Source organism: Coturnix japonica, chromosome 1 (genome assembly GCF_054131305.1).
Source record: "Coturnix japonica strain WE chromosome 1, WE-NBRP24, whole genome shotgun sequence".
Lineage (NCBI taxonomy): Eukaryota > Metazoa > Chordata > Aves > Galliformes > Phasianidae > Coturnix > Coturnix japonica.
In genome coordinates this window covers 102,784,695-102,801,645 of record NC_140663.1, presented here as the reverse complement: position 1 = coordinate 102,801,645, position 16,951 = coordinate 102,784,695, and the positions used below count along the sequence as shown (strand labels likewise).

Genomic DNA, 16,951 nt, shown 5'->3' with positions numbered 1-16,951 from the left:
AACCTACCCTACCACATGCAGGGCCACCAACCTCTTTGCTATTTAATACTACACCAGGCTGCCCAGGGCCCCATCCAACCTGGCCTTGGACACATAAGTTCATTAAAACACCCTTATTCGCCCCGCCCTCTGCTTCTACCCCTCACACTTGTAACCAAAGCTCTCTACTTCTCTATCCCAGCCCACTGCAGCCCAGCCGACAGCCCACACGGCGCCTTCACTTCCCAACTGGTTAGTTCAGCTGTCAATCAAAGCCTCTTCCCACCCACCCCGCGCAGAGCCCGCCCTCTCGTTCCACTCCTAACGCAGTGGGCGGGGAAAGGCTCCGATTGGCCAGTCCAGCTGTCAGTTCATCCCAGTGAGGCTCGGACTCCTTATATGGGCGAGTGAGGGAAATGGCGCAGAGCTCTGCCGCGATCTGATTGGCCGAGCGGAAAAGCCATTCAACCCGAGGCTCCTCCCCCACCGCGGCAGCGCCCAGCTGACCGCTGGGTCCCATGACACGGCTGGGAGGGGCGGCGCTGCAGCGGTGTGTTGGTACGTTGGGCGCTATGGCTCCCCGCGGCCTGGCTATGTCTGTGCTGCTGGCTGCGGCCTGTCTCACCGGTGAGCACATGGCGACGGGGCGGGAGGGAGCCGGGCTGAGGCGGTGGGGGCGGGGTGGGGGTTGCGGTGAGCGTCGGGCCTGAGCTGTGAGGAGTCTGTTGCGATGCTGCAGTGGCACAGGCTGCACAGGGAGGTGGTGGGGTCGCCATCCCTGGAGGTGTTCAAGAGCCGTGTGGATGTGGCACTGAGGGACGTGGGCATGGTGGGATGGGCTGATGGATGGGGTCTTTTCCAGCCTTTTTCCTACTGCCCTCCTTTTATCCACGCGCAGTACTTTGGTCTTGTGGTGTTTGTTGTAATATGGCTCAGGTTTACAGTCAACACTGTATGCAGAGTCACAGCCGGGCTTTAAGGCAGCACCCTCAAGGTCAGATTGGTTATCATTTTCCTTAACATTCATTTAACCTCAGTGTACCACCTTATTTTTTTGCTTGTTGATAGACAAATTTGCAGTATGTTTTCAAATGAAATCATGGAAATGGATCCAAGTTGAAGGAGAGAAGATTTAGGTTGGATATGAGGGGGAAGTTGTTCACTAGGAGAGTGGTGAGGCCCTGGAACAGGCTGCCCAGTGAGGTTGTGGATGCCCCGTCCTTGGAGGTGTTCAAGGCCAGGTTGGACGGGGCCCTGGGCAACCTGATCTAGTAAATGTGTTTGTTTGGTGGCCCTGCCAGGCAGGGGGGTTGGAACTACATGATCCTTGAGGTCCCTTCCAACCCGGGTCATTCTGTGTTCTGTTAAAAGAAATGTCTTGTGGCCTTCTGTGTCTGAGAGGGCAACTGGAGCTGTTCTGCAGGAGCTGGATTGTTACTAGTAGCGCTCTGCTTCAGCCAGCACAGGTGGACTTAGCTGGTCCTGTCTGCTCTGGGTTCAGTGGCTCAGGCTGTTCTTGTGCCAAGCAGTTCAGGAAGAGATCACCTGTGCTGCTGTGTAGCTGCGTGTTTTGAGCCTTCCTGACTTTGCTGGGGGCTGGCTTCACTGGGTCTGCATCGTAACGCTTAAACCACTTCTGAGTGTACGTAAATGTACTGTGCTGTTGCTTTAATCCAAATGTGGATTTGTCCATTCTTAGTCTCAGCTATAAACAAACCTTAACCTGTGCTCCAGAGCACAAAAACAAATGCTACTCATTACTTAACTTTGCCTAGATGGATAGATATGAGAAGGACAAGAATGAATGAAAATTCCAGCTTGCTTTGCTTCTGCAGGGGGAGGGAAAGACTGTATGAAACTGACAGCCCTTTTTCCTTGCCTTTAGGTGTGTGCGGGGATGAGTTCAGTATCTTACGGTCACCTCAGTCAGTTGTTTTTCAAGATGGAGGTTGGCCCATCCCCGGCGATCGGATCCCAGATGTAGCTGCATTATTCATGGGCTTCTCTATTGAAGAGGTATGTTTGAGGTCTTGGCTGTAAAAGGACTCTAGAACTACAGAGCTGCTCAGTTAACATGCTTCCTGTCATGTGTTGGAATATATAAGATATTGTCCTGTTTATTGTGAGGCATGTGTGACTTAGCAGAGTGTGGTTTCCAAGCACAGAGTTGTACCGGTCATATGAGCAGAAAAAAGGGCTGTGCTTGCTGGCTAGTTTGAGTCATCAGCTACAGAAGGAAGCCAGCCTGCAGAGGCTTTAGCTTTGTTCTTCAGTTGCTCTGAGACCCATCTACATGCAGTTCCCACCCCTGTGCACTCAGCAGACAAACAGTTTCACTTAGGATGCTTAGGAAATAATCCAAAGACTTGAAAACCTAATTTGTTTGCCAGATTAGACTTTGGAGTATAGCTTTAATGACATTTGATTTGTGGCAGGTGAGTAGGTACCCATGGCTTTATTCCACGTTGCCCAGTGAATCTTCTCCTGGGCTTCAGAAGAGGTGAGTGGCTACTGAAGTAGCACATGAAAGTTTTTAATGGCAAGGTGTCTCTATGAATGTCTGTGCAACCAGATACTCAAAGCAGCAAGTTGGGATATTCTTACAGTGCTAGCTGCTTCCTGTTTCTTCCATACTGCAGCTATGTCATGTCTACATGACAGTAGTTAATTTTGCTATAATGCTCAGGAATCTTGCCTGCCCTTTGCAGTAGTTAATTTTGCTATAATGGTCAGAATGGGTTCCTTTGACTTCCTCTGAAATACAAACGGTGGTTGTGGTGGTTGTTGTGGTTTATTTTTCACTGTTCTCTAATAGGACCTTCCCTGGCCTGGGCTTGCAGCTGGTGATCTGTTTCACAGACCCCGAGCTGCTGTGTTAGTGACTGTGAAAGGGGTGGACAAGCTGACGTTGCCTGCAAAAGGAATCTCTTACCCTATTGAGAATGTGAGTATGCACATGACATGTAGTCATGCAACTTCTGTAACTAGTAAATTCTGAGTACAAGAGTTTCTACTGTAGTGCTTGATGTTATCATCATTTTACCTTTTGCTTGAACCCCTCCCCTTGAATGATGGGTCAGGCTGTAGCCATGAATAACCCAGTCTGACTCTGACCTAGGCTTTCCTTTTTGGGTTCAATAAAACTGGTTGAAGATTGTCAGAACCAGACCATGTAGCATAACTAATGTGCAGAACCCTTAAATATAAAGAAGCCTTCAGTCATGCTCACACTTGTAACTTCATGAAAGTTCTGAAGTGTACTGAATCCATATTTTCTGTATGTTTCTAGTCTTTAATTGTTAAAGAAATTGCTGCTGTGGCTTCAAATGAGCTGCCCCAAAGTTGCTCTGGCCAACTACTAGATCTCCAGTATTCATAAATAATTTCAAGTGATCATTGCTGAGTAACTAGTTTCTGTTTTACCCCAGAATCTAACCAGGCTTTGTGTTTCAGGCTGTTCCCTTCAGTCTGGACAGCGTTGCCAATGCTATTCATAGTTTGTTCTCTGAGGAAACTCCTGTAGTCTTGCAGCTGGCCCCCAGCGAGGAAGTGAGTATTACTTCGGTTCTGACAGCAAATACTCTGGGTAGTAAACACTTGTATGACTGGAACAAAACCAGTTACTATGTGAAAATATTTTGCTTTGGAGGGCGATTTGCAAGTATGGTTGATGATTACTGTGTGGTTTGAGAAGGTAAAGAGCTAAGGAGGACTGTAAAATAAAGAGCTAGTGGAGGGCTGTTAGTTTAGGTAGTATACTTAGGTTGTGGTTGGACTCAGTGATCTTTAAGGGCTTTTCCAACCTGAGAACTTCTGTGATTCTAACTTCTGTTCTTATTGTACAATGGCTGTTCCTGCAGAGGGTGTACATGGTGGGCAAGGCAAACTCTGTATTTGAAGATCTTTCTGTCACGCTGCGCCAACTGCGGAACCGCTTGTTCCAGGACAACTCCATTCTCAGCTCCCTTCCTCTCAACTCTCTCAGCAGGAACAATGAGGTAAAAAAGCCATATTGAGTACTTCCAGAGTTTGTTTTCTTTTTCCTAATACGCTTTTCCATTTTATTTTTTTCCCTTTGCTGAGGAGAGTGTCCCTTTTTTTTCCAAATTGACTTCTAAGAACTAAGGTTTAAGTTCTTGTGCGAGTAGCTTTATTAAAAGAATAATTTCCATCTAGCAAGTTTTGATGCTGCAACAGTTACAGTCTGCTCTAAAATATGTAGAGTTAAAGCATAATGAGGCTTCTCAAACTCTGATGCCATCAAAGCAATTACCCATCTTTGTCTTTGTCCCCAGGTTGACTTACTTTTTCTCTCAGAACTGCAAGTTCTACGTGATATCGTAACCCTGGTAAGACCTGTTTTTTTTAATAAACGCTTTAGTTCCACCTGAGGTCTCAGACTTCCCAGACATTATTTAAAGGTAGCAAATCTACGACCAGGGTACTTGGCAACTGTTGATACACACTCAAGCCTGCCGTTATGGCCCTGCAACAGTTTAAATAATGCATTCTTGAGGTGTTTGTTACTGATGGAAGAAAATGAGAACTTCAGTCATCTGTAGTTTCTTTTGTGTTCTCTTTATGGAGAGCAGAGGGCATATAGAATAGAATATATTCATAAAATTACCCAGGTTGAAAAAGACCTTGAAGATCATCAAGTCCAACTGCAGCCTAACCATAGTACCCTAACTCTAACAACCCTCTGCTGAATCATATCCCTGAGCACCACATCCAAACGGCTCTTAAACACATCCAGGGATAGTGACTCAACCACCTCCCTGGGGAGCCTATTCCAGTACTTGACTACCCGTTCTGTAAAGAAATGTTTCCTAACATCCAACCTAAACTTGCCCTGGTGCAACGTGAGGCCATTTCCCCTCGTCCTATCACTTGTCACCAGTGTGAAAAGACTTGCCCCACTCTCACTGTAAGCACCTTTCAGGTACTGGAAGAGGGTGATAAGGTCTCCCCTCAGCCTCCTTTTCCCCAGACTAAACAGCTCCAGCTTCCTTAGCCTCTCCTCATAGGGTTGATTCTCTAAGCCCTTCACAAGCCTCGTTGCCCTTCTCTGGATGAAGGGGGAAAGACTGCTCATTTTTCTTAAGAAAATGAGGTAAACTAATTTGTTTTGGTCCTGCAGATTAGAACTACCATAGTTGAAGTCGATGGGAAGATAGGAACAGATTGCATTGCTTGTTTTTGGAGGCTGTTCCTATCTGCAGTCAAATGTCAGGGCTGCAGCTGTGGTCACTCCCAGCAAACTGATGTTGTGGCAATGTGTTTCTAAAGTAACCTATTCGTGAACTTACTTTCTGCCCTCAATGGTGTTCCAAAGCTGTCCCGACACAAGCACTTGGCCAAAGATCACTCTCCAGACCTGTATTCCCTGGAACTGTCTGGTTTGGATGAAATTGGAAAACATTATGGAGAAGACTCTCAGCAATTCAAGGATGCTTCTCAGATTCTCGTAGACGCTTTGCAAAAGGTATATTTCCTATCTAACCAACACTGTGTTTGCTGTTTTGGATAAAGGAGTAGGAAGCTATTAAAACTTGTATAAACACGAGCCTGTTTTCCCTAAACAAACATCTTTCACTTAAAGTCAGTATATCTCACTGAGACTGGCTTAGTGAAATGTGAAAGTCCTTTTTCTCCCAGGATGCAGTGTTTAGTTTCACCTTGCCTCAAAGCTGTATAAATCTAAACATCCAGGGCTCTAAGAGAGTAACTCTTTAGCTGGTCTTACATAGTGATTAGCTAAAACTCTTTGTTAAGATCTGATGCCAGTATGTTTTGAGTGTCAGAAGTGTGTTGGACAAGTGTAAAAGCATGAATTTACCAAGTCAAATAACTGTTCAATCTAGGAGATGTTGTAAGCCAGTTGAAACTTTGTTGGTCAAACTATAAGACAGTGGTGTATCAGGTTGTTTTGTTTTGTTTTTTAACAACTTCCCCCAGTCTTGGTAATCCTGAAGGTGACATGTTATGTTTTATTTTGCTAACAAAGCCCTCCTCAGTTCCAGTTGAAGTTTTAAATTAAACTTCTTTTGCTCTTCCAGTTTGCAGATGAGATGTATAACTTGTATGGTGGGAACGCAGTGGTAGAAATGGTGGCTGTAAAGGCATTTAATTCTCCCCTCACAAGAAAAGCTCGCTCCATTCTCCAGTCTTCAGAGGTAGTATCTGTACATGGTTCTCTGTCTAGCCTATTGAAAGTGTGAATGTATCCAAACTGCATCGCTTCCTTACTTGAGTAAAGCTTTGTACTTAAGGAATAGAATACTGACTGATGTTGGCGAGTCTTCATTGACTTTCATGAGGCTCCTGTCAGCTCAGTCCTTTGGATTCCATTAATGTCAGTCACAGAATCACTTCAGCATTTTGTGCCCTGGCATCAGAATCACTAGACAGAAATGCATCTCTTTTATTTAGACTGTTTGGATTTTTGATGTAATCAGCACGTGTTTTGTATACAAGGCAGACTTTAAAGTAATGCACTTCTTTTCTTTGTTACAGGGTGAAACAGATAATCCATATAACCTTGCCTATCCTTATAACTACAACTACTCTGTAATCTTCAACATTATTCTGTGGATGATGATAGGCTTTGCTTTAGCTGTGATAGTAATCTCCTACAACCTCTGGAACATGGATCCTGGCTATGACAGCATTATTTATAGGATGACGAATCAGAAGATAAGAATGGATTGAATTAAACTGTATTCCAGCACAAGGAAATGATGAGTAAGATCTCCCTTAAGTTGAGTGAAAACAAATATGTGGTTAATTGTGGAATTTTAAAAGGTGTATTTATTCTAAGTATCTTTTTTTTCCCCCCCCTCTTAAGCCTATTTTAATAGCAAGTAGCACTAGATTGGATTTAGAAATGGACAGCTACTTGTTTAAAAGAAGTTATAATCCCCGAAGCTGTTATTAAAGTACCATCATTCCATTTCTTTTTTTATCATGTTAGGAAACTAAAACTGAAAAAAAACTTAAACGATGATAGCAACGTTGTTTGAATCTTTTTCACAAGGAAATGATGAGTTGTAGCTAAATATTGTGTTGTATATTATGAACCAGTTGTAAATGTTTGATGTAAATATTTATAATGTCACTTCGGAGAGGATAGTTGTTATTCTTTAGTAATATATTAAATGCAGAAGTATTTCTACAAGGTTAGGAAACCTGTGGCAGAAATGGCTTTTGGATCACACGATGATGGCTTAAATCTGAACCACAGCCAGAATGGCTGGGTTTACCTTGAGTTTTAATGATTTGCAGATAGTGCGGCTGGCCTATACAGTGGAGAGTCTAGAAATATTGAAGTAGCACCAGTCTGGTCGTGGTGTAACATTGCATACAGCTCAAAGTTCCTGTTAGGATGCTTCGTATTCCTTCCATTTGTGTTGATATTATTGAAAAATAAAAAGCAGACTTTTTGATGATAAGACTGGACCAACACCTGATTTAAATCTACCTGGATTGTAGTCCTGCTTTTGTCATTCAATAAAACAATAGTTCCTGGGGTGTTCACTGTTTGTTGATTCATAGGTACAGCTGCTTCTCTTCAGTGCTGCTGCTTAGCTGAGTAGAGCAGGTGCAGTCAGCAGCCTGTGTCTGACATCGGGCCCGTTTGAGATAGAGTAAGCTTCTTTGAATTTTCCCATTACTGATGGATGGTTCTTATGTCCTCTTATATTAGTTCTTATGTTCCTTAAGGAGATGCTCAATCTCCATTTCTGAGATCTCTGCATGGACTTCCTGGTCAGTTACAGCATCTTTGCCACAACGTACAGTTGTGCTGGGATGACCTTGTGTACCAAAAGAAATGAGGAGCTCATGTCTCCCACAAGAATAAGTGTATCTCTGGGTAAAAAGGTATTATATTGTGATTCTGGTAGGCCAAGTACTGTTGTAACACACATTTTGATAGATTAAACAGGCTCTGCAGCTACTGTCTGATACCAGGACAAGCAACAGTTTTGCAATCTGCAGCCCTGTTAGTACCTTATTTTAAGCAAGGTGGGTTGTTGGTTGCCTGAAAATCAGCTGTGGTAAAGCCTTTTGGATGGGAATTTGGGTATCTGTCCTCATAGTGTGCCAGCATTCATGGAAAAAAGAGAGAAGTCCTACACGGTTGAAGCCTGAGTGTTGCTTTTGATAGAAAAGAGAAAGTGAGACATAAAATAAAGGGATCTTTAAGGAATCAGCGTGCTGTATTTTTTGGATGATCCTCCAGCCTTCTTTGTGGCAACATGGCAACCTTTAGAGTCCTTCCAGCCCCCGTCCTGCTGTTGTGACACACAGGCAGAGGAAGCCCAAACTGGATCTGAAATACGCAAATGTTGCATTAGTAAAATAAAAAAGTACAAGTCAGGAAACCACATTGAAATGCAAATGTTGAGCAACTCTTCTGCTGCCTGCTGGGCTTTATGGGACAGTTTGAGTGGAGGCGACAAGGATGCTGCTGGTGTGTAGGGAGAGGAGCTGCTGTCTTGGAAAACATCTCGAACCAAAATAACGGCGCACAGTAACAACAGTCATTTTGTATCCTATTGCTGATGGTATTTTATGGCTGCCCTGAAGTGGATGGTTGGAGCTGAACCTCATGGTTGATCTCTTGGAAAAAATGGAAACGTTTCTTGATAGAGCAAGTGGTGGTGATGGGCACTTAAGATTTTTGTGCAGGGAGGGGTGGGGGAGCAGCACGTGAATGGCAGGACAGAAGGAGACAGATAAGGCTGGCTGAAGTGGAAGTGGATGTTTCACATCTTGCAGAAGAAACGACACAGAAATAAATCAGGAACTCAGCATTTGTTGCCTGTCCTGTTCTGCCAGTAATGCGGGGTGGTGCCGTGGAGGAAATACACTTATTTGGAAGGCACTCAAAGCACAACGCTTCTGCAGCTCATGGCTGAAGGAGAGAGGAGCAATGAATGACAGCCAGCTGGTGTCTGCAGAAGCTGTACCCCTGCAAGAACAGCTCCCGGTGCCGCTGCTGCCAAAAGTCCACCCGGGTGACCACAATCCTCTTAAATAAGACCAAGTGATGGTGTTGCACATCCCAATGACCTTTGGCAGATCCAATCCCTCTGTATCAGAGCCTGTCACCATCTGTACCAATTGTCTTCCAGCAGTTCGGGTAGGAGAAAGCAGTGAAGCAAGCCAAGACCAGGGACAGGCAAGCAGCGCTCTGGAAGCACAGCAATTTGGGTAAGTGTCTGTAATAAAGTTATTAGGAATTCTACTCTCAACCAGGTCCATAAGGAATGCCCAGCAGCAGCTATACTCAGAGCTCCTGGGGACAGCTTTTAGAATAGGAATCCCATCTTCAAATAGAGGCTGCGCCAACAGTGCACTTTCAGACTTTTATTCTTACCTCGTTGAAGAAAAGTTTCACGGTAAAGGCCTCTGGCGCTCAGATTTCATAATGCTACCGATGTCATCCAACATTGTCAAAAATATACGGCTGACTCCTCGGCATGAATATACATCATAAAATGCCTTAGAATGTTTCATAGGGGAAACGGAATTAATGGGTGCACCAAATGGTTTTTATAAAGGTAGTCAAACCCCGCTTTCATTGTGCTCAAGTGCATGAGTTTACGATGACAAATGTACATGCCTTTAATTTGGGGAGCACATGCTTTACATTAGGCCATGGGATATAAGCAGAACGGCCAAGCCGAATTCACAGTAATTTAACTGATACCATACAGCCAATGCAATGTATGGACAGCAAAGTGGCTGCTGGAGGACTTCAGCGCTGCCTATCATGATCACCCCCTCTGTCTAACACAGTTCCTGTGGTCAGAGCGCCCAAGGAATTGATACGGTCGATAGCATTACCCATATAATCAATTACAGCGTTTGAGCACAGCAGCGCTAAAAGCGTGCTCTAACTACATCCTACAGCAGGTCATCAATCAAACTCATGACTAATGTGCAGCAGAGGCTTGGAAATAAAAATCCATTTAAGTGATCAGACAGCTTTCAACTCCTAAGAATCTGTTTCTGTCACCAAGTGCTGCAGCAGCAGGGAAAGAAAAAAAAGGAAGAAATATGTAAAAGATGGAGACTGTTGTCTAAAGGGAGCACTTGTCTAAGTTTTGCAGCTAATCCTGAGAAAAATCATAGGATGTTTCAAACTGATGTAGTGTTACAGCCTAAGCTGCACGAGGCAATGTGCAGCTCTGCCCCATAGAGAGCTGCTGGGAGGTGAGAGCTGGGTGGGTGAGTGTGTCCTTGGGAGCAGGGAGGCTCTGCTTGTTGGTTGTGGGGAGTGAAGAGGTCTCTCCTGAGCCTCCTCTTCTCCAGACTGAACAATCCCAGTTCCCTCAGCTGCTCCCCATAAGACTTGTGCTGCAGGGGGCACAATCAAGAAGTGTTTATTATTTTCATGCTAATATACTTAATATCAAAAGTAAACGTGAGGTTAAAAGTATGGATATAAATTGAAGATCTACTCCTACTCCAGTGTGGACTACAGAGAAAGCCAGGCAAAAGGATATTTTTCTCCAGAGCAATGAATACTTGATGTAAAAGAACATTTTTTTGCTATCATTTAAAGAATTGCTGTTGAAAACAAACACCAACAAAGCTTGCTGAAGGTAAAACAAGATTTGTTCTATAAAATCAGCTGTGACAACAGCAGAGTGGAGGAGGAGGAAATGCTGCTTTTGCTAAAAGCTTTTCTAACTTCTGAGCTGTGGAGGAAAACAACACGGAGCCGTGCACGGAGGAGGGCAGGAGGAGGCTGCGATCCACACAATAGCCTTTCACTTGGAGCAGGAAAATGGGATTCTGACAGCTTTGTTCTGTAAGTGTGTGTCCAAAATGAAAGGTCAGAAATTATGAAGTGAGCACTGCTTCACTACCGAGCCGTGGCTATTATTGGCTTTTCATTCCTAAGGCTTCAGCGTGGTGTTCTGCGCAAAGCTTCGAGGAGCCTCTGGTCAGCAGAGAGGAGTTCCAAGAGGCAAAAAAAACATGACCTAATTTTGTTGTGCGGGGTATGATAGAAGCAGACAAACACAACCAAACTTTGGCCCCAGAGACTGGTGGGTGGGCTCACCTGAACTTAAGAACAGCTCGTGCCCGTGTGGATTTCAGGTTTCCTTCTATGGCTGGGAATTAAAGGGTGAAAGAAAATACATTTTCCCTTCAATGTAGGTTCAGAGCTGCATTTGTATTCAAGAAGAAAAGAGAAAGGAAGGCTCTGCCATAGCAGAAGTGATGCTGGAGCTCAGGCAGGCCCCGTGCCAGGCGAATCCTGAACAATTCTGCATGCAGTATGGGGGTGGGAAAGGGAGCTGCATGTGCTCACCTTTACTTCGGTGCCCATGCAACTCAGAGGGGGATGAAAAAGTGAAAGACAATGGCAGCAATCCAAACCCCACTGCTCCCCAGCTCTGCCATCCCTGTGGGAGCCGGGCGCTAGGATTTGCATGGAAGAATAATTCTCTAACAGCTCAATTGTAAATAAACGTTTTAAGATGTCCTCACAGCACTAAATCAAACCATGCCGACAAAAATAGGCATTTGAGTCGTTATATTTCCTTCAATATCTGAACACGACAGGTTGGCTTTATTACTGTATTAAACCATTTGCCTGTATGAGCTTTGATAGCTCACGCTCTCTAGGGGTATGGTGTGATGTGTAGGGAATCTTAACTGTGGGGCAAAGGAGCACCAAGAAACCATGCAGCAGGGGAGCTAAAATAAAAAGTAAATAAAGCCGAGCAAAATCAATTCCTTTCACACTGACTGAGCAGCAGTGCAGCTGGCAACAGCAGGCAGGGGCTGAGGTGCTGCATAACCGCACTCATGAGAAGCCACAGCAGGTTGGATAATAGGAACAATTTCCTCTCAGCAAGAGTAGTGATGCAGTGGCACAGGCTGCCCAGGGAGGTGGGACAGTCACTGTCCCTGGAGGTGTTCAAGAGCCGTGTGGATGTGGCACCTTCTTAAAACTTGTCTCTCCAAGATGATAACCTGATCTCACTGGGTAGGGCTGAAGTACTTTCTCAGACAGCCTCTCCTGCCTCCAGGCCTCTCCTCCAGCTCCCTCCACTCCTCTCTATCCATGAGCCATGTCTTTAAAGAGCTGTTGCCAGGTGGATTTTTGGTAGGTTCTCACAAGGGAAGAGACTCTTAAAACCACAGTCTCAGAGGCTGCCTGTGGTTCTAATGCTGCCCAGAGGGACCTGAGCTCTGAAGCAAGCTGGAAGAGCTGCAGGTCACTGACAAGCCAATAAATGCAACACAGAGCTCCAGCATTTTATATTTTCCATAGCTGTACAAGCAGTCAAACTCTAGACACCTGCAACTTGCACAGCAAGTGCTGGGCCTTCATTGCAGGCTCTGCAATGGTGAAGGAGCAGCTCTGCTACCTGAAGGAGGCACTACGCAGCCCCTGCGGCCTCTCGCCCCAAGGAGAGCAGCAGTGTCACCACAGGGCCCAACATACAGCTCTGGCAGCCATCGGTGTCCTGCCTGGGGTCAGTTGCTGCTGCATCTGAAATATGCTCCAATCTGCCCACCAGCTGCGGGAATCATCCTAACAAAGCACACGCTCCTCTTGGGTCACCTTGGGCCTCAGATGTGTGCATTAATGTCACTACCAGGCCACCAATGCTACTAAAGCGTCAAGGTCATATCAGCTCATTAAATGAAACAAACCTAGTAATCCTCCTTCAGGATGCCCAGAAGCCCACGTGTTGTGTTTGCTCACCGACTCCATGTTTGGATAAAAGGTTGTTTCCTTCAGACTTAAATCTTTCCCTGTCTGACTAGCTGATTTCTCCAGCGAGGCCACACTGTGACCAACCTACGTCCAGCAAGGAGGTGGCGGTGGCAGCGCACCTTGTGTTTTAGCACCCATCTGCAGCTTGCTGATGCTGTGCACATGCAGACACTTCTTTTCCTTGCAGATTTTGATGGGAGAAGGGCAGGGGATAGATGTAATTAAACAAAATCCATCCAGTTCTACTAGCTGATGCTTTAAAAGATCAGCCAGTCGAAGTATTAGCCCTTACTAATATTAATTCTTATGAATTCTGTGCTAATTCCAACCTTGCTCAGTCCCATGGAATTGTTCCCATGGAGGTACACAATAACACGGCTTCTTAGCTCTGTGTGAAGGTCAGGACATATTCGTCTGGCCTTAGTGCTGCGTGAGCATAGGACACGCTGCCTGAGAGCAGTAACCTTCACCAACAACACAGGAGCCCCCACTGAGCTGCACCAGAGCAGCAGCAACTATAGTTTGTCAGTTGCTTTGCAAGCTTGCCAGATTATTGCCTAGTCACATTTAATGACAAGAAAGCAACAACCTGAGGCAGGCCTGTCAGCACACAACTTTTTTTGTCAGGTGTCGGGCTGTTTCTGATACAAGTGCCCTGCTCTCCCACAGAAAGCCTCTGGTGAAGCTGCTACTCCCCCACTTAGCAGGATATTCACGCTCTGCTATCTGCAACCTTCACACTGTCCTTTTAAAAGCAGCCACGCCGCTCTGCACAGCCCCCAGCACAACCCTCCTCGCTCAGTATCTCTTATCTCTCACAGCAGCAGCCTTTAAAATCATAGGGGTCACTTACTGAAGACTCTAATTATGGTTCTGGAAGGGAAGAACGTGCAGGGCTGGGAGCGCAAACACGCACTGCAGAACCCTTTCCTCACTTTGTGGTGCTGCTGGAGATATGTTTGGAGACTTCAGAAACATTTCCCCTCTAAGTGGCACACTGCTTATGATACACCCAGCTTAGGAATCACCAGATGCTGTAGGAATCTCTACAGGAAAGACCCGCAGACGTTAAGGCCATGTGGTATAAACGAAACACACATATCTCAATTACAGCCAACACGCGACTTAAGCTCTGTTTCAAACAAAACTCTCACCTTACTTCAGCTCTGTCCAAGTGTTCGCAGGGCTCAGGAAAGCCTCCATCGCCCTTTCTTTTAAGGAAACCTTGGACACAACTCAACCGATGATTATGATATGGAAAACCACAAAGCTGCTGCTGTCATCTGGGTTTGCTTTTTGGATAACTGGATCGTTGTGTGTTCCCATTCGGCACTGGCTGACATCACCACTCCAAGCCTGGCTGCCGGTACTGAATTATTTTCTCCATATTTTTTGTTTTCTCTCTCCCCGCAGGCAGATTTATGGGAAGCAACATACAGGTAACGCAGGATGTGGAGTCACTGCAGATTTTTCTTTAGTGAAACAAATGCACAAACAAATCTCCTGTGGCAATGAAAACCTCAGGTCGGAAAGATCGTCTTGTATCCACAAGTCACTGCTTCACCTTGTTTTCTCTTCATCTTGACCTCGCCCCACAATTCAAGTGCCTGAAGTTCAGTGGAGCCTTTTTTTCCCCCCAGTAACACTCCTGTGCCAGTGTGGGCAAAGAAGAGCAGACTTTTCCCTGTGCCAGAAAGCTGCCTTTTGGCATGGGAATGCTCAGACCTCCAGTGCAGACTAGTAGGCAGTAGAATATCCGCTCCTTTTTCCGACATCGTTCTACCACCTCTCCATTTTATATCGTTAGTTTAGTTGAGAGACAGAAATACTAAATCTCTCCGACTGAGTAACTGCTACAGTTTAGTACTGCAGAAAAGCTGTGTAACCAGAGGATAAATACAAGTTAGAATACTGACTGACAGAGCACCAACACTCAATACCTACTTCAAGGCTGAGATCTGAAGCCAACACTAATAAAAAGAGGAATTACCATGTAAGAGCTTTGACACAGACACATTCAAAACTAGAGAATGAAACCTTGTGATGCATGAAGGGGTAACAGCAGCCTCAAAGCCAACAAGGTAGGCTAGAAGATGCCCACAAAAAGATTAGAATCATAGAATCACTCAGGTTGGAAAAGACCTTAAAGATCATCAAGTCCAACCACAACCTGACCATACAACCCTAACTAACAGCCCTCTGCCAAATCACTCCTAAAATTAGTTTAATGCACCCATCAGCTAAGCGGGGAGCAGACAGCCATGCAAGTGCAGTGAGGCAGGGCTACAGATTGCTATAGTCTCAAGACAGGAAACCAAGCTGAACTCAGTAAAAACTGGAGAATACAAATCCATGTAGACAAATGATTAAATGACAGAGTAATTCTTAAAGACAGAAGTTATCTTTCATTATGACAGCTTTCTGTCTTCGCTGACAAAATTATCCAAATCCAATTCAAAGAATTAATTGTGAGCTAGCTTCTGTGTTTATTTATTTATTCATTTACTTTTGTCACCTTCAGCTTTTTTGGATCATCCTCTCCAATTTCTTACCTGCTTTAACAATAAGATCACAGAATGGTTTAGGTTGGAAAGAACCTCAGGGATCATGAAGCTCCAACCCTCCTGCCACATGCAGGGCCACCAACATCCCCCATTTAATACTATACCAGGCTGCCCAAGGCCCCATCCAACCTGGCCTTGAACACCTCCAGGGATGGGGCATCCACAACCTCTCAGGGCATCTCTTCCAGCAATGCACCGCTGTCAGTGAAGAGTTTAGGATAAATCACTTCTCCTGTTTCTGAGGTGTCTAAATGTTCCATGACAGATGAAAAAGGTGTTTCCTTAAGCTCAGAATCAATCAAAGCCACACAACTAAGATTTTTTTCTAAGTTAGCAGCACACGGGGGGAACAGGGTAATAGATAGCCAAGTAAGTGTGAATACAAGAGATCTGGCCAGTGACTACAGCAGAGAGGAATAACGTTTAAGATGATACAACATTCAGATTAAGATATCTTTTTTTTTTTTTTTAATCCAGTTTATTAAATATTGCTTTTTGGGGACATGTTTACAACAAGCCCAAATAAATTGTTTAAGGATTCAAAGCAGTCATATTAAAATACAGCTTCAATATAAAGTTTGTCACAGTTTTACAGTATTCAAAAATGACAGACCTGCCTTAAAAAAAGACTATTACACCAAAACATAAGAAAAAAAAACAAAAAACAAACAAGTTTGGCATCTTCATACTCTGTATAGTATAAAACAGAATAGTAAATCTATTACCAGCAAGCTGATACTTCAATCTATTACCTAGTCTGAAGTGTCTCCCATCAAAACACACTATACAACAGCACTATACAAAAGTCGCGGTGATACTCATTTGTTGAAAGTGCATCCCTGAAAGTTTGCCAGTTTATTATCCTTAGCTCTTAAAAAAAAAAAAAAAAAGTAAAATTAAATGTCCTCTTTTAATTGAAGGCTTAATTTCAGAGAGATTTATTTATTTATTTTTTTATTTTTTATGTTTTTTTTTTTTTTTGCTGTTTTGTCTCATTTTCAGCCTTCTTTTAAAAGTGTCTATGGACGCCCACCAGGGGGCAGCGTAAGATTAAGCATCAAATCCCGAACGGCTGCAAATATTGTGCATTCACCTGGAACAGGGAAAAGAGACATGTTAGCATCACACGCAACGGCAGAGCAACAGGCAGGGCTTAACTTTAACGGGCAGGTGAGGAAGCGCGCTACTCGCGCTCCCTCTGAGCTGGGCCAACGCTCTGCCTGCTGGCATGCTTCAAGCGTGGCCATTACTGCCCTCATAGCCCAGCACGAGGAGCATCCTGCTAAGAGAATACAATTAATAGCCACTACTGTACCCTGTCACAGTTTTTTCCTGCATATTTGGAGAAACATCCATTAAAAGAGCCTGAATTTTGCTGCTGAAGAAGCAGCAGCGTGAGCAAGGAGATAAGAGCGGAGGATGCATTAATCCTAACTGCCAAACTAGAGATTCTCAAGATTGTTTAGAGCGAATCATTACCATAGCAAAGACACAAACTGGGGCTAAGTACCATCCACTGCATAACTGTCAACCAGACTTCAGCAAACTTAGCGGTGAAGCATTTTAAGAAACACCACACAAGACCCTGGAGCTCTTCTGTAGGGAACACCACCTGCAGCTGTAGGGACTTTCCTACCAGATATAAACCTGCTAGAGAACG

The 16,951-nt window shown here is 44.6% G+C and overlaps 2 protein-coding genes across 2 annotated transcripts in view; one reads left to right on the top strand and one right to left on the bottom strand.

Annotated features, from left to right (window-relative positions):
* Positions 1-499: 499 nt before the first annotated feature.
* Positions 500-7,515, top strand: ATP6AP2 (ATPase H+ transporting accessory protein 2). The gene is made up of 9 exons (XM_015884771.2): positions 500-606; positions 1,865-1,995; positions 2,795-2,923; positions 3,433-3,528; positions 3,840-3,977; positions 4,275-4,328; positions 5,315-5,464; positions 6,039-6,155; positions 6,496-7,515. Exons 1-9 carry the CDS (start codon positions 552-554, stop codon positions 6,688-6,690), a joined length of 1,065 nt encoding a protein of 354 aa, XP_015740257.2. The 5' UTR covers positions 500-551; the 3' UTR covers positions 6,691-7,515.
* An 8,231-nt stretch (positions 7,516-15,746) lies between these two features.
* The window catches only part of MED14 (mediator complex subunit 14), a 33,410-nt gene continuing 32,205 nt past the window's right edge, over positions 15,747-16,951 (bottom strand). Inside the window, exon 31 of the mRNA XM_015884784.3 lies at positions 15,747-16,384. Coding sequence (XP_015740270.1) covers positions 16,311-16,384 — 74 coding nt within the window. The 3' untranslated portion in view covers positions 15,747-16,310. The remainder of the gene's footprint in view (positions 16,385-16,951) is intronic.